This window comes from Artemia sp. Qi Xiang Cuo, chromosome 12 (assembly GCF_049724085.1).
Source record: "Artemia sp. Qi Xiang Cuo chromosome 12, ASM4972408v1, whole genome shotgun sequence".
NCBI classification, from domain to species: Eukaryota; Metazoa; Arthropoda; class Branchiopoda; order Anostraca; family Artemiidae; genus Artemia; species Artemia sp. Qi Xiang Cuo.
The window spans coordinates 49014833-49033443 of record NC_142805.1 but is presented as its reverse complement, the minus strand read 5'-3'; the positions used below and the strand labels follow the sequence as shown (position 1 = coordinate 49033443).

General features: G+C 35.8%; 1 protein-coding gene across 2 annotated transcripts in view; it reads left to right on the top strand.

Annotated features, from left to right (window-relative positions):
• The first annotated feature begins 1975 nt into the window (after positions 1-1975).
• The window catches only part of LOC148946212 (retinoblastoma-like protein 2), a 70713-nt gene continuing 54077 nt past the window's right edge, over positions 1976-18611 (top strand). For both annotated transcript variants that reach the window (XM_089098297.1, XM_089098296.1), the window contains exons 1-3: positions 1976-2230; positions 9592-9728; positions 10584-10784. In XM_089098297.1, the coding sequence (XP_088954423.1) occupies positions 2090-2230; positions 9592-9728; positions 10584-10784 (479 nt within the window). In that variant the 5' untranslated portion in view covers positions 1976-2089. The remainder of the gene's footprint in view (positions 2231-9591; positions 9729-10583; positions 10785-18611) is intronic.

Sequence of the window (18611 nt, the reverse complement as noted above, 5' to 3'; positions counted from 1 at the left end):
TTCATGGAAAATAACAAAAGTTTTGTTAACTACAAATCATGACTTTTAACTAGATTTCGGGAAATTTACTAGATCCTCTAAATTTACCAGATTATTTTTGTACTAGATCTAGTAAAATCCTACTGACGGTGGCAACCCTGTGCAAGAATCTTTCTCTGCGGTGAAAAACGTAAACGTGTTTGTATCTATCTGTGTGTGAGAAATTTTTATATTCTTATTCTTATCACTGATAAGCGAAGATCACCCAGTGATTTTCGGTACGAAATACTTGGTAATGAAGAGGAGAGAGACAGACATTTAACTGAAATGTGATGGAGAAGCCTTCAATTTTTTTCAGTTGTTTAGTTCGACTATTTTCTGTTGTTGCAATAATTTGTAGGCTCATAGACGATAAGTCAGTCAAGCGGTTTACAATTTTGAATTCAATTTTTATGTTTTATTAGTTGAGGGTTGACTTCAATTCAAAAAAGAAAAGAGCAAGAAAACCTAAGAGTGTGTTTTTGCGCCAATATGTTAATATCTGCTACTATGTTAACCAGTCACTGGGCCAGTGAGTGCTTAACTACGCGTCTTTTCATTGATTTACGTGACTGGAGCTCTTGAAGCCCAGTGACTGAAAATTTCACTGGTGACATCACACAACGACTCAGCAACGCAAAAACATCCACTAAGCTCACTGGTGTCCCACAAGAAGGTCTAGTGACTGGGCCAGTGACGCAAAATGACCAGTGACTGGGCCAGTGATGCGCTCTTACATTTCCGTTCATATTTTTCATATTTTTTCTTTGAACTCTTGGCAATGGACAAATGAATAGTCATACATAACCATCATACTAAAAACAAAATTGATACAAAGCTTCCATTATCTTTTGTCCTATGCAATCATTAGCAAAATCACAATCTAATTTCACTTTTTTTTCTTACTTAAGTTTATGTTACATCATTACATAAATTGAATTTGGACGCACTTCCTCATTTTAGTTATTTCATTCCCACTAATTTTTGATTGTAAATGTGCTTTCACGCTGATACTCTAAATGCTCTTGTTTTATTATAAAGGTGCTTTCATATTGATACTTAAAATGCTAGTTGACTGTTCCTATGCCCTTGTCTTTGGAGACATCTTATAGAAAAATTTACTATGAGTGGCGAGAGTTCTCGTGAAACTTATTCAATTCAGGTTGTGATAAACAGATTAGATGATATAGCTGTTTTATTGTTTTCCCACTAATTTTTGCCAAATAACTTATTTGAAAAATTTAGTGTCTGAACCACTATTAGTTGTGTTTATCATAGGGTCATCCATAGCTACGATCTATGTTCGTGGCATTAACTTCAGCATTTTCGAAAAAAGAAAAGTTTCAAGCACCTGAATGCACTGTAATAATCCAGATAATCCATTTTATGGAAAAACTGGTTGAAAAACTTTCAATGTAGACGAGTATTGATGTCCCTTTTTTAAGTTTATCAAAAGAAAAAAAACTGAAGGTTTTTCCTCTTTTCTTTTTCCGTTCCTTTTTCACGCTATGAACAATGACTTCTCAGAAAAAAAGAGAAGAAAGTACTCTGTGGAACGAGTTCCCATTTTATACAGTAAGCACCATTTGCGTTTTAGCGGATTTTAGGAGGGGGGCTGAAAGGCTGACAAGATTGGAAGTGCTGCACAAATCTGGAAATCAGCACCGATTAAGTAAAATCAAAATTTCTTTTTTATAGTTGATAGATGGCATTAGATCCGACATTTCATGGATGTGGGAAACCACGCCGGGGGGATCCCAAGTGGATTGGCCAATATTTTCAATTAGACAAGCTTGTTGAGATGAGCGCGAGCGACGCGAAGCGTCGCGAGCGGCAAATTTTCGGAAAATGACACTTTTTATACAAAATTGACACTATTTTGCTAACCAAAGGGGCACCAAAAAACCGCCTGGGCGGCAACCCTGGACAAGAATGAAAACGCATCTTTGGTTTTACCGCCAAATCCAGAAACTGAATTCACATGTGTCTTTGTTTATCTCTTTTGTTTGTCAGAGAAAAAATCAGCATATCTTATTTCTATTTGCTTTAAAGATTATCCCAGGCAAATAAAATGGGACTTACAGATGACTACGAAAATGAGACTATGCTTCACAAATACACTGAATTATGTGCAGACCTCAATATGGACAAAATGACAACTGAGGAAGCCTGGCAAAGTTTTGAAAACATTTCACAAAATTACACTCTTGAGGTAAATTTAGTATCAATTCTAGTTTTTCAGCTAGTCTAAGTGACCGACTGCTTACCCTTAGTAGGTTATATTAAGTATTTATATGCTAGGCTATGACAACAGCAATGGTAAGCAGAATCTTGTCATTGGTAGGCTAACCTATGCTGTAACATAGGCTAGGTTGATGTAGCCTAAGGAACTGATTAACAGCACCCAAAAAGGGGGTAAACTTACAGTATATTCCCTGGCTAGAACAGAAATCAAATAGATAAAATAGTCCTAGCCTATGTTTGGTTCCCTGTTCAATGCTCTTTTTAAACATAGGGTAAGATAGCCTACCTAATATTTAGCCAGCTAATCTACTCTTTAACAGCTAATTCATTGCAAAATCTCTATCATAGCCTACTACCTAGAAAGTGGGGTAAATATTTACCAAATCATATTAGCCTAGGCTATTGACTTACAAATAAAGTGAATATACAATTTGATGCCTTTTTTATGCTCTTTACAAATATACTAATCATTTTTGTTGGAAATAAATTTTACCCCCACCCCAAATTTACCAATTCAGGGTATATAGGCTATTTGCACATTGGGGGGGGGGGGTTAATTTGATTTCTGATGTAAATAGGAGGTAAGTTCAAACTTTACCCCTACCCCCTAATGTGCAAATATATAGCCTACCCTGAATTGGTATATAGGGGTGGGGGTTAAATTCATTTCTGACAAAAATGAGTATTATATTTGGAAAGAGCATAAAAAGGCATTGAGTGGTATATTCACTTTATTTGTAAGTCAATAATATGATTTGGTAAATAGCCTATTTACCAAAAGTAGATTGTTTCACCATTGAATAGGCCTATGTCAAAATTTTCTTAACAAGTAGGGCTAGGCTCTGTGATTTGCTTGAATATTTTAACTAGGCTATAGCCTATACAACACTCACAATTTCAAATATACTGATAGAAAACAGTGAGCCTAATCATGGCCAAATATTTAAAGCTTGAACCTAATCTTAGAAAATATTGTCCAATCTTTGCCACAGGTTCTTAGAGTTATAGCCTAACAACATATCCTAATCCCAAACTCAGTCAACCTTGGGTAGATTTAATCTAAGAAAAGTATTGTAAAGCAGAATAATTGTATTTAAATAGGCTAGATTGTAGAGTCAACTTTTTTCCAAATTCAAATGTTTGAAAGCCAGATTTTTTCCAAGATTTTAGTCAGTCAATCCCAACTGGCCTAGTTATAACCATAAGGGAATCATATCTATCTAACCCTATACACATATGGTCCAAGATTAGGAGCCTACTCTGTATGTATAGGAAATACTTTTTAATCTGAATATCTGGCCAAGAAAAGGCACTGGCTGTGTACTAGGAGTCTTACCCTTGGCTAGGACTAGGCTAACCAGCCTTAGCAACTTTAATATTTTTCCAGTATATTTAGCTTACTAACACAACAGTCTTAAGCTCTCAGTAGTAACCAATGATAATTGTCTAAATCTTCACTTTCTTACATGGGTGTAGGGAGGGGGTGGCTGCCCCCCCCCCTAGACCTTCAAATTTACATTAGATATGGCTGAAAAAGCAGATGGTTGGCAAAGAAGTTGATAAAAGGCCCTCCATCACACTATCAACTGCCCCCCCCTTAGACAATATGCTGCCTATGCCCATACTTTCTTAGCCTAGCTTTTATTTAGGGAGGAAAATTCCTTATTAGCAACCTTGAATTCAATTTCATTGGTTATTCCATGCTTTATATACAGCAAAACAAGGTTTGTTGACCTCAGCTGGCTCATACTTGATTAGAGGTAACTCTTAATTACTCTAGTTTCAACTTTGAAAAACTTATCTTGCAGTTGGCTACACTTATTCCAATAGCCAAAAACAATACCAACATGATCACCATGTTAGGAATACCAATATTAACACTCTATTGCTAGATCAACTTGAAAGGTCCAAGTAGGCTAGTCATCCATCAAAACTGCTGTCTGGTCTTGAGAAACATAGGTGAACTTGCAAAGCCATCTTCTCTTGATTTGCAGCTTGTCTTTGATTACTTCCATGTGTGCTGGTCCTTTACTTTCTTCCACTTTGAACCCTGGATTTGTATTGGGATTAGTGGGTGGTTATAATATCTCAGCAGAGATTTTGGTCAAATTCTAGACAAGCTACTTTTTGATATCTTGGAAAGGGGTTAGGTTAGGATAATGAAACTTTCAATAAAGAATCCTGGGCCAAAAACATACTCTGGGAAGGTATTGGCAAGTTACTCCTCTGATTTTTATCTTGGAAAGTGGTTTTGTTAGGAAAGATGAAACTTTCAGGGATGGACCTACTGACTAAAACATATCTTGGGAAGGTATTTTGAAGTACCTATCTCTCCTCCTTGTAGAGGGCGCTGACCTTTAAAGATCTTTGTTTTATAAAAGTGAGACCTTGCAAAACTGAACTATAAGAAAACTGTTTTCAGCCTCACAACTTTGCTCAGTCCCAATTTATAAGGTTTGAAAGGCCTGTAAATACATTTCCTAAATTTAGAAAAAAAACTATTAATATGGCTTTAAATTTTACTCAAATAACAAGAATTGCATTTTCAGAACTAAAACCAGAAAAAAAGAAACCAAAATTTCTTCTATGTCATGTTGTTTTGCTAAAATTCCAATAGGCATAGACCTGTCAAGTAGACACATTTCCAAGACTTAGAAATTAGAAAAGGGTTAACATAGTAGCTTGGCAATACCTTCCTGGAGTATGTTTTTGGCCCTGGATTCATTACTGAAAGTTTTATTTTCCTAACCTAACCACTTTCCAAGATAGCAAAAAGTAACTTGTCTAGAATTTTACCTAAATTTTCAGTTCTCACTTTCTTTTTCTCTGGTTTTATTTTTGAAAACACAATTCCTGTTATTTGAGTAAAATTTTAAACCATATTAATATTTTTTTTCTAAATTCAGGAAATGTATATTGCAGATCTTTGAAACCTCATAAATGTGATTGAGCAAAGCTGAAAATGTTTTTCTTGTACTTTATCTTAAGAGAAAATATATTTTGCAAGGTCTTGCTTGTGTAACACAAATATTCTTAAAGGTCAGTGTCCTCTAGAGAGAGAATGAGAGGTAGATACTTCAAAATACCTTCCCAGGACATACTTTTCTCTACATCCATCCCTGAAAGTTTTGTTATCCCTGAATAGCATTAAGTAGCTTGTCAAAACTTTTTCTCAGATTTATCACTGCAAAATTTGGTCAGGAGAGCTTGATGATTCCACTGTAGCACATTCAACTTAGGTACAAAACCATTTTCATTTCTCAATCCAGACCATGCTATACCACCATGTTTCTAATGGATGTTTTGATGTCTACACAAATTGGGGCTCAATCTTCTGTTGTCATAATATACTTTAGAATTGGTACTCCACTCTTTTTTGTTGTCTTCTCTCTGTGCTACCTCCAGGAAAGAGATGTCTGGGGCAGCCCCCCCCCCCCCTTCGGTCTACATAAAGGATTTTAACTCTGTCAATCAGTTTCCCTCCAACTTCATAGGTGAGCTCACAATTGCTCTTGGTTGCCAGTGACCAAAAAAGTATCTCAAACTTAAAGGCAATAAGTATCTATTTTAACTTGGTTGTGTGAATCAGGCCCTTATGGTGATTATTTGTCTCTGAAATTTGGTGTTTTTCTGGTATTCATTTGGTGAAAGTTTTCTCTTTTTTTTTTTGCTAAAAAAAGGAAACAAACCAGCCATGGTCATTCAACATATACAAAGATTGCATAGTCAGTTTCGGAATGCAGGGTAAAAGATTGAAGTTTTTTTTTTATTGCCCTTTAAGGGATGCTGTCAGCTGGACATGATGGTGCTAGTGCATCCAATTTCACCTTTCTGATTCTTCTAGCATTGATAGATTCCAACAATTTGATGAGATATGCATTGCAAAATAAAATGTCCATCAGATGACTTAGTACTGGGACTATATGAGCATCAAACCATGTTTGTAGCACCTAAGCAACTAAGGATATTACTTGGGGATATTACCCTCTTTTTAAATAGGAAGGGTCACAGTACACATATCTAGACAGTACAATCATCTCCTATTCCAACCGTGGCCTTGGGAAGGCATAGAGGTTTTGAGAAATGAAACTCAGAGAGGAAAGAAACTAACAAAATGAAAAATAAAATAAAAAAAGGTGAAAAAACGAGGATTTTGTCAGCCAGTGGCGAACCATCAAGAAGAAGAAATAAGCAAATATTTCGACAAGGACCTCTGCCATGTCGTCCTCAGTGTTAAACAAAAACGAAAATCTAACCTTTCAAAGTTTACCCAACAAAGACAGAAAAGAACAGGTCTAAGAATTTATTTAAGAGGTTTTGGGCCCAACTCATTTTAATTTCAGCTCATTTTGGGTTGGACTCGGTTATTTATTGTAACTTCTGTTCGTTTTGGGTTTCATTTATTTCTTGATGCTGATTTGTGGTAGTTTTGCCCTTGGTAGATTATTTGATTTTATTTTTGCTCATTTTTGGTTTAATGGAGTTCTTTAATTTTCTTTCAAGAACTTATTTTGTGGAAAAAGTTGTTTTAATTAAATTCTGTTCATTTTATATTGACATAGTCTTTTCAGGGAAAAAGAAAATAATACTTTAATTCTTTTCGTTTTTTATGACTTTATAGTTTGGCCTGCTATTTGTATGCTGAAGAAAAATTTTCAGCAATTTTTAAAACATACACCCTTTTAAAAATCTGGACACAAATAATATTGTTTAATTTAGTTTCATACTTCCTCTAGTTGACCTGTAATGGAAAACTTGATATTATTCACAAAAAAATCTGTTTATTTTTTTTGATAGCTTGGATACACTTATGCTATTTTGATCTGTTTAAATTTTAAGAGCAGAAGTAGCCCCAAAAGTTTGAACATAATACCCTCAGACATTCTTGTGATACTGCTGAGATGCTTTATTGGGGATTAGCATTAACACAGTGAATTTTGATTTAATATTAAGGTAACATTTAGTTTTTAAATGTGATGGGCAAATGGGATGGTGGGTGTGGGAGGGGGATTAGCCTTTCTATTTTCAATCAAATGAGTCCTTTTCGAAGTTCCTACAACAACTCTTTTGATACAAAGTGCCATGGTTTTTTTGATTTTCAATTGAATGAGCCCTTTTTGAAGTTTCTACAACAATGCTTTCTATAAAAAACCTTATATGCCACCAGGGCATAAATTACAATCCTTGCCCTGAGGGCTGTGGGAGGGGGGGGGGGTTATCATCCTCAAAAACCTAGTTTCCAGAACTTTCAACTACGTTGAACAAAATGGCTATCTCAAAATTATGATTGGAAGTGTTTGGGGAAAAGTTGGGTGTGAGAGGAGGATTACTTGCCCTCCAATCACTTTCAACTATTAAAAAGGGCACTAGCCCTTTGAATTTTCAATCGAATGAGCCTTTTTTGAAGCTTCTATGACAACGCTTTCTATAAAAAACCTTATATGCCCCTAGGGCATAACTTAGAACCCTTGCCCTGAGGGCTGTGGGGGAGTGTCCTCAAAATATAATTTCTATCTGGAAATCGACTATGCTGAACAAAATGGCTATCTCAAAATTTTATTGGATGTGTTTCAGGAAATGGTGGGTGGGGAAAGGGTGTTAGTCACCTTCCAATCTCTTTCGACTATTAAAAAGGGCACAAGCCACTCCAATTTCCAATTGAATGAACCCTTTTTGAAGTTTCTACAACAACTTCTTTGATACGAAATGCACTGGTCTAAAGGAAAAAAAATAATAAGTAATACTTTGTGCCAACATTGTTCTTATATGCCCCAGGGCATAACTTACAACCCTTGCCCTGAGGGTTGTGGGGCACTGTCCTCCTAAAAAACATAATTTATATCTGGAAATCAACGATGCTGAACAAAATGGCTATCTCAAAATTTTGATTGGATTTGTATTGGGAACTGGTGGGCGTGGTAGGGGTGCTAGTTGCCTTCCAATCACTTTCGGCTATTAAAAAGGGCACAAGCCACTCCAATTCCCAATTGAATGAGCCCTTTCCGAAGTTTCTATGGCAACTCCTTCGATACGAAGTGCCCTGGTCTAAGACCAAAAATAAATAATACATTATGCCAACATTGTTCTTTACTTAGGCAGTGCCATTGCGCTGCCTATGATGTGTATTTGAATTGTCTGTTAAAAATAGATAAAAAAGAACAAAATCAAATTAGAAGAAAAGTTACCAAATGTATAACAGGGAAAAAGTATCACATGTCAAAGAGGAGCTAATCCCTCTCCCCCTCTTGATAAGTTTACTATGAGATATAATCTGTCTCTGCTTAAGACATAAGATGAAAACATAAAATGCAAGAAGAATTTTAGGCATAACCCCTACATTTTCTCCATCACTTCATGTTTAAATAAATGTAAGGTCATATCCTAATAATTTTGACAGGGAGTGGTCAAGGGAGGTAATTCCTGGTAATTTCTGCTTGTTTAAGCTCATCAGTTTCAGTATTCACTTGTTAAGTGGGGCTGCCACGGCGTCAATAAACTTAATAAAACTGTCAACAAAGTTGTTAAGCTGTTTTCCTCACATAACTTTGTTGACTTTATTGCAGTCGGAAAGAAGTTAAACTTTATTTAACTTTTTCAAGAAAGTCCGCTAAGTTCAACCAATAGCAGAAGATGTGTGGAAAGTTTCAAATAAACAAAATACAAATTAGTTTCTAGAAATATCATTGTGTAAACTTGTTTAAATATTTAGCTTGGTTAAAGAAACAAAAAATGATTTCATTTACTATTAAAAGAAAAAAATGCCTAAAAAGAGGGTTTTCTCAGCTTCATGTATGACTACTTCAGTTACTTTCTTTGAAAAATTGCTGTTAAGTCAAAAAGATGAAATGCTTGTGTGAGTGGGACAAACTTAATTGTTTGTACTTTCATCACAAACTTTATTGACGCCATGGGAGCCTCGCATTAGTAGTAGAAAAGAGTCTGTTCCAGAAAAAGATTCTGGGTGTTGGTTTTCAATAGAAAAAGTTTACAAAAACTTTATCAACATATGCAGCCAAAGTGTTACGGGGAGGGCTATCAAGAGGATATACGATGAGAAGGAGAGAGGGTTCGACCCCTTCCAAAGAAAGTCGAATTTCAGGGCCAAAATTATAGATTTCTCTTTGATGGGCTGGGGGGGGGGGCTTATTGGCAAAATCTTGGAAGAAGATTTTTGTTTGGATGTGCCATACAATATATATATATATATTTTTTTTTTTCAGTATTTTACAGTCATTGGAACAGAAAGAAATTTTAGCCTAATGTTTTCTACCTCTTTTAAAAGAAAAGTTTGTGTCATCTTGGCTTATTTCCAGTCCTTGTATTTTCTAGGGCAATAAAATGCACTGGCTATGTTGTGCTCTGTATGTAGCCTGTAGAAGAAGTCACGTGCCTGCTGTTGGTCAGCGTGGTCTTATTGAAGGGAACTGCGTCAGTCTTACTAGATTGCTTAGAATGTGCAATTTATCGTAAGTTTTTTTTTGTGTTATAACCTCTGATTGTTTAAAACCCATATAATTGGTTTATTGAACAAACTTGCTTGATGATTTTTGGAGTGGGAGGGGGGAAAACTTTAAAATTCCACTCAATATTATTCACCCAAAACAAAGCAGTTGACATGGGAAAACATGTCAATTGCAGATTTTAGCGATAATTATTAGCAATAAATGTCTGTTTGTATGTAGAAACACAATTTGCTTGGTGGAAATTGTTTGTTTTATTGGAAAAAAATCAGCTTACAGCTATGTTCAGAATAAATTTTGTATCAACGTTGTGGTTTGGCAAAAAAAAAAAAAACTCTGGATATTGTTCAGTCTTATGAAATTGTAGAAGATTTAAATTTTCTGATTTTCTCACTGCAGATTTGTCAATACTTGTATGCCTTTTTTACCATTGACTCATAGTGTATAACTAGCCAAAAAATATTTTTTTTTGTAAACCAGAGAAAAAAAATTTGTTGCCTTCACTCTAAAACAAAGTTCCAAGTCTCCTTACCCCTCCCCCCTCCAAGGAAAGAAAATCCTGAAATTGTCAACTCATTCCTTTGCCAGGAAATTATCAATCACTTTTGCGCATTGGTATCTCTTCTCCTTTTTTGTCAAACGTACTTTTTTGTATTTTTACCACTCCTTATTAAATTGTCTCATAGATTCCTCCCCCCTTAAGGTTCAAACTTGTGTGCCAAAGAATTTACAAAATATGACATGAGCAAATTCCAAAATATAGCCATTATTTAATTTGTATAAAGTGTAATGTGGTACATTGAATTTGAAATTATAGTTGGCCTATTAGTCGTAGGTGTATAAGTTTTCCTTAATTTTTAGGATCATTCAGTTTTTCGAAAAAGCCAAAAAATGGGCAGATATGGCAAATTTGCCTGAAGAATTTCGCAATCGATTGGACAAAGTGGAACGGAATTTTGCAGTTGCCCATATTTTATACAAAAAATATGAAGCTCTATTTGCGGAAATATTTACCATGCCTTTAGACAGTGGAACACGAAGTCATAGGTCACGAAAACAAAAGTAAGTTCAAATAGGATAAATATGTAGAAGCTATGTGAATGAATAAATGTTTTATTAACCAATGTAGCTTAACCTAGCACAAGCACGCTGCAAATGCAATCGAATCTACACTGCAACAATTATAAATAAATCTGTCATGATGAACCTTAACAATCAAACAGTTCGTGGTAACGAGGTGTAAGTATGGAACGACGGCTCAATAGTAACCGAAATTCTTAAAAAATGGAATTTAATATCAATACATAAATCAAAAGAATCAGCTTATCTTGGTTACTCCAAATGTATAAGTTTCATCAAGTTTGGCGTTACTCATCAAAAGTTACGAACCAGAGAAAAATTGCCTGATTTGTTAAATAGGGGGAAACATCTCCTAAAATGCAAGGAATCTTGATGAAAATCCCACGGTCAGATTTAGGGTACCTGAGAATCTACTATTGAAGTTTCAAGCTCCTATATACAAAAATGTGGAATTTTGATATTTTTGCCATAAGTCAGAGCTCGGATGCATGTTTATTTGTCTTTTTTTTTTCAGGGGTGATCGTGTTGAAATAATGGTCCTAGAAAATCGAGAAAGGGCGCATTCGAACGGAAATTGGAAGTTCTAGTGTCCTTTTTAAGTGACAAAATGGTTGGAGGGCAAATGACCCTTACCCATCCCATTTATTTCCCTAAGTTATCTGATCAAAATTTTGGGATAACCATTTTGTTTAGTATAATTGAAAGATCAAACAACTATGTCTTTAAGGGTTAAATGATGCCCAACAGTCCGTGGGAAGAGGGCTGTAAGATATGAAATTTATCCATTGTTTACATATAGTATTTGTTGTTGTGGAGTATACAGACATTTTTCGGTAGGAGGGGTATTTTGTGCTTGGGGTGGATTTCAATTGGGAGAATCTTCCTTGGAGAGGGAAATTTTCCAGGAAAAATTTTACACTGGGGGAATTTGACAGAATTTCCACACGAAATTCTTTTTAGTTGTCGTATTTTCTCTTTGACAACTCAATTTTACGTGATGTTCCAGAATATTATAAAGATGTTCCGGAGGCAATACTTGGGGGTATTTTCCGCGTGTTTTGATTTCCAGAAAAAAAAACTCCACGGAAGGGGACATTTCTCGATTGATCAAGAAACCGATTAGATATTGAAGTCTTTTTCAAATGAAAGTATGCTAAGAATAATTTTTCAAGTTGAATCGTCCACAAGAAATTTTACAGGAATGGTGGGGGGGGGGTGTCAGCGAGGATGGAACTGTCTGGAGGTAACCTGACGGGGGGGGGGGGTGTACTTCACGTCGGATGAAATTTCCAAAGAGGAGTTTCCCATGAGGGGGGTATATTTTATGGAGGATGAGCCAGATTTACCTGCATTATTTGAAGAACGAACAGAAATTAAATGAAAACAAAACAAAAAACAACAAGTTTTTTAACTGAAAGTAAGGAGCATATTAAAACTTAAAGCGAACAGAAACTATTCCGTATATGAAGGGTTGCCTCCTCCTCAATACCTTGCTCTTTTCGCTAAAGTTTGACTGTTTGTCCCATATTTTTTAAGAACGGCTTTTGGAATATTAGAATAGGAAGCTATTTTTTTTTAAATTGCTAACAACTTTAAAAAAAAACTGTTAACAGTTTTAAAGCTATAGAAGATAAAAGGTCAATGTGGAAATCTTAATGCTTGATTTAGCTAATTTTATTCACTAAATTTTTCATGAAATTTGATTTAGTGGTGTGAAATTACGTATCTGCTATTGTGAAGGATGGGCAGGGGTGTAGCAGATGCCTAAGAACCGCATTTTCAATTCCCAAAATGTCCATTTTTCCATGATCCTTCAGATAAATAGAGAAAGAGGTATGGGGAGGGGAGACGGAGTTAATCTCTCATTTTCCTTCATTTAGACTAAGCCTGAATAAGTGTACTGCGGGGGGATGTCTTCCTTCTTATTATAGAAAAAATTGTGACATTCATAGCTTCGTTTGACTAAACTTATTTCATTGTCTTTCATAAAATTTTAAACAGTGATGCGCAAATGCATATCAACTATTAAGAAGGAGGGTGGTGGGTTATTTTGAAGATAAGGGAGGGGGGCAGATACGTCAGTGAGTCGATTTGAGGGCCTAGTTATTCTAATTCTCATTGAGCTTTCATATAAATACAGAATAAATTTCGGGAAAGGGTGGAGGTGTGGTAGATATTGATATCTAATCTCTCTTGTTTTCATTGAATGTTTTTAGTCTACGCCATTATTATTGATGCTAGGAGGGAGGGTAATAGTACCCCTCTTATTGCGATAATTTTTTTCTATGTAGCATAAATATTACATTTACCTGTCTGCCGGCACAGAGGTAGAAAAGGCGAGGTAGAGCATCATAAGCCTTGCCTTCAAATTTCTTGTGGGACAAGGACTACCAGGAATTTGGTTTTCAGCGATTTTATATGGTAACGTTTTTCTTTTCCTGTTTATGTATAATGTTTCAATGTCTGTAGCATTTGTATACAGTGTAGATTATTAAAATCAGAGAACCCTGTTGTAGAAGCCGCGATGGCTTCAGTCCCATAGAAGATCAAAAGTCACGCAGAATTTCCATCCATATGAACAATAATACCCTTTTCTATCCGCCCGAAATTCTGTAGTAAAAGTATCATTAAGGAATTATTCCACAAAACTGCTGTTCACCAAACACTTTGACTAAACATTCAAACTTTGTCGGAAATTATAATTACCATCTAACATTTTAATTCTGAAGCAGAAAACTGAAAAAGTGGGACGCTACCGATCAGTTTACAATTACCGATATGTACAGTTTATCAGCAAGATACCACGGGTCTATAGGGCCGTTACTCCGCATGATATCTTGGTTAGGCCTGGCTATGATTCGAAAAATGATCGGAAATTAAATTAAAAAAAAACAAGATTTTTCAGCTGAAAGGTAGGAGCAATATTAATACTTAAAACAAATTGAAATTATTCTGTATAGAATGGAATTGTCCCCTCCTCAACCCCTCGCTCTTTACGCTAAAGTTTGAATTTTTCCCCCAATTCTTTTAGAACGGCTGAAACACTAAGACCGTCGAATTCGAATTTGAAGCTTTTATTAAAGCAATAATAATTTTTAGTATAACGAGCAAGGGGTTAAGTGGTGTCCTTTAATTTTATTTGCCCTTCCCCCTAGATTATGAAAAGTCCCTTTTTTGAAGGAATTTTCAACTGTAAAATACGTTTTTTTTTATGTTTTCATTGTAAAAATTGAAAATGACAAATCCCCCCTCCAGATTTTGAAAAATACCCCCCCCCCCCCAGTTTTTGTGAATTGATACCACAGTATTTAGTGTAAAAAAGGGGAGATGAAAGGGAAGAATAAAAAAACGAACAGGTGTTGAAAACGAAAAAACAAACTCGTGTTGAAAAGCTTTGTTAGAAAAAGAAAAAGTTAATCTTGAATGTTTGGAAATTTTTTTGGAACCAATTTATTAGTTTCTAATGTATATTAATGTATTGGAAACTACTGCCTGAGTTTAGTTTTTAAAGTTTCATGATTTGGTTAGTTTTACCTTCATAAAAAAGCTAAATTTAATATATTTACATTGATGGAATTCTTTTTGTCAACCATGGTTAGCTATCTATACACAATTTCTAGGATTCCTGAACAAAAACTTCCTTGTAAAAATAACCAGTCTTTAAAAAAGTTCCAAAAAGTCAAAACAGATTTTCAGTTTTTGACTCTCCTTAATTATTCTTTTTGTGTAGCATACCGGCCTGATCTATTTTTGTCACATCAGGGGAAATAAGAATTAGTCTGATATTTAACTCGTGCAACATTGGAATACATTCATTATGTGTGTATTTGTCATAAACTGCTGTGGCCTTACTACCATTAGTCTAAATTGTCATTTATTTGGTTCACAGGCTTATTTGTGTATGTGTGTGTGTATTTGTGTAGGCATGTTTGTGTATTTGTCATAAAATACTTTGGACTTACTACAATTGGTCTAAACTGTCATTTGTTTGGTTTACAGGCTTATTTGTCTATGTGTGTGTTTGTGTAGGTGTATGTTTGTGTAGGCGTATGTATTTTTCATAAACTACTGTGGCCTTACTACCATTGGTCTAAATTGTCATTTGTTTGGTTTACAGGCTTATTTGTGTATGTGGGTGTATTTGTGCAGGAGTGTTAGTGTGTTTGTCATAACGATAAAATAAAAGTTTAAAATAGGGATAAAATATTTTTTAATAGACAGTGTATAGAAATTCACAAAAATACCAGATATTTCGGTCACATATACAGTGACCGTCATTAGTAATAAAACAGTTTTACTACTTATGACGGTCACTGTAAATGTGACCGAAATATCTTGTATTTTTTGTGAATTTTCTTTACACTGTCTATTAAAAAGGATTTAATACCTATTTTGAACTTTTATTTTATCGTCATGGAAAGGCAGTGTGGTCTCCGAAATTATATATTTGTCATAAGTAATAATAATAATTTATTTATAACCCACTTCACAAACAATATGATAAAAAGTGGAGTAAAGAGAAATAAAAAAGAAAAATAAACACACACAGCACTTAAAGTAAAATAAACAAATAAAAAGAACATTCGGTTAAACAAACGAATAATAATATTATATTTCTTACCACTTACTAAAGGGAAAAAAGTGAATTACCAGGAAAGAAAACAAAAAACTACAAATGAGCAAATAATACACAAAAAAGAAACAACAAATTAGCTAAACAGGCGGATAAGACGATGGTTAGGACCAAGACGGATTGGTGCATCATCAATTAAATTTGAACTTAATTTTTCCACTGAATGAACAATATCTGTGTCCTGATTAATGTGGACTAATTAACCTCCGGTTCCGGAATGATCGTGGTAAATAAAGTAAAAACTTGCAATAGCGATAGTAATCCGTCTTGGCCCTTTTTACGTCACCTTTGTACAGAAGCATATATACAACAGAGTAAAACAACACGGAATGGTCGCAAAAACTCGAGTACAGCTTTGTTAGCACTTTTCGCCGGAAATGCCCATGATTTCCACCAATTTTAGTGTATCCCAGTTTAAGCTTATTCTTAAAATCACGAATTGTCTGAAACCGAAAAGAACGTAGTGAATTGCAGACAGTGATCCCGGGCCATCGAAAAGAGGTGACTTGAGGTATAGAAAAAGAGCTACAATTCAAAGGATGAGACGAACTAATCCCACTAAAAATAAGATATTCATATTTATCAACATTAAGGAATAACCCAATACTTGCAAATGCAGCGGCAACGGATCGGGCAGAACGCGTTAAACCAAACTCAGTTCGGCTAATAAGAAGCAAGTCGTCAGCATAAGGTAAGTATGATACGTATGTGAATCCCCCAAGGCAAGAACTACGTATACCAGACAAAACACGTTCAATAGAAGCAATAAAAATATGGGAGAGAGAACTACCCCCTGCCTAACTCCACACTTAACTGGTATATGTCCAAAAGAATCCCCACTTCCTGACTTTAATCTTAGATATGAATTTGAATACCAAAACTTTAGAACAAGAATCACAGACGCATTCACACCGAGTTGACTAAGAGCATAGAAAGCTTGGGCATGGCAAATACTATCGAATGCTTTAGATATATCAAGGGTACAAAAATTAAGACTATAACTATTTCGAGTGGCTTCCTTAATAAGTTGCGCTAAAACGCTGTGAGCATGTTTACAACTCAACCTGACCTGAATCCAAACTGGTTAGCCTCATAATTTGCAAATTCATCAATGTGTGGAAGCAATACATACTCAAATAATATACTTAGAGTACAAGCGACAGTAATCGGCCTATACGAATTAAATGAATGTACATCTTTTCCTGTTTTTAGTATAGAAGTAACGCTTCCACATAAAAATGAATCAGGGACAATAGACCGAGAAAGGCACGTTTGAAATAATAACCTAAGATGCGATACAAGTTCAGTGGAACGCGGATCAAGATGAGCCGCACAAATACTATCAAGGTCACAAGCCTTTGACTTCAACCGTCGAAAAGATTTCAAAATATTAGATTTTTCAACAGAAATAATGTCTTTGGCTCACCCTATTAGGAAGAACCTTTGCCAGTAAAGCAGAAAAACGGCTATGGACAGCATAATTAATCCCGGAAAAGAAGCGAGTATAGTGATTAATCCACGACAATCTTGGAATAATATCAATGGAGAAAGAATCTTCGAGTTTTGACGCATTCAGCACACTTTTCCACTGTTTACCATTAGACGTGAATTCAGTGCCCAAAAACCGAACTGCACGAAGATGACGCTTATAAGCCGATTTTGTTTTCTGCTGTATGCTAAAAACTTGCCCAATAGAAGGTCTATCGCAAGCAATCTACAACTTTAACCAAAACTTGGCTTGTTTCTTAACTTTCTTAAGTTCCGGATCACACTTCCAAAAAGTCTTGCGGGTGTTAATTCGCACGCGAATAAACGGAACAGCTATTGCTTCAGCTTGTATAATTGAAGAGATAATATTTCTATAGTAAACATTTAGATGACCACGGACATCACTGACAAAATAAGCGGCACCAAGAAGATCGAAAGGCACAGATATAATGGATAGCAGCAAAGCGAGCGCCGAAAGATAGTGACCCATTTGCATTACCCCAATCACGTTTGCAAGTCCATTTTTGAGGTTTAGGAGGAGCATTGAAGCTGATTGTAGAGCTAATAGATAGATCAAAAACAAGAGGGAGGTGGTCATAGTCTCTCTCCTCATTGTTGACATGAACATCAGAGGAATGAAGAAGGTGCAAACACACACAATGTTCTGAATCAGAAACTGCACCACTATTATGGATATATGAGAAGCTGCAATCTTTATTTATAATCCTATGCACAGCTGTTAGAGCATTTAGCAGGGTCTCAGAACGACTAAATGGTAAGTGAATGTTGCAATTCAGATCACCAGCAAGTAACCATGAGTAGCCAAGAGATTAGATGCCACTAATTAGACCTTGTAGCTTATCACAAGTCTTGGTATAGCTCGAGAACGACTGTACCGACTTTTTATCATGCGGCAGGTAAGCATTTATTAGCACAGTGTCACAAAGTCTTACAGGTAGAAAGTGCTCAGATGAGTGGTAGCACACCAGGGATAAATCTGCAAGAGTCCGTCTGATATAACTCGCGAGATCACCAGAAGGCCTACCCTGAGTCCGTCTGGCGTTGGTACTAAACACAATGTGATCACGATTCCTTCGCAAAAATTTCACGCTACAGGCAGGAAGCAAATGTTCCTGCAGGAGAAGGACATCAAGACGGCTCAACGTTTCTTCCAGGCTTGGCACTTTATCGTTAGTCCCGTTAATATTAAACGAACACACAGAGATTTTGCGACAGTTCATCTATGAAGGCGCCCAGTAACGTTCTTAGCAAGAGCTTGGAGACGGGGACAGTGAAAACTAAATGCCATATGATCACCTCCGCAGTTTGCACATTTTATAGGATTTGTACAAGGGGTTTCCTTGCAGTACTCATGAGGACCGGAGCATCTGGAGCATTTATGGGAGGTACCGGGACAGTTAGCAATTAGATGCTCAGGAGACTGGCATTTTCTACAGCAACTTGGGATTTTCTTAGATTAGATTTTCTTAGATTAGACGGATCAGCTCATATTCAACTTTCAGTTCCAATCTAAGAGCCGAAATAAGAGATCCTTGATCACTAAAAGCATTCTTGACTCACCGTGAATTGCCAGTCCGGGTGGTTTCAATAACCCCAGAACAGTTCTTGAACACAGATAAATCAAACGAGTCGCCAATCCCTTTCGCGGTTCCGTAAAACTTCTTTTC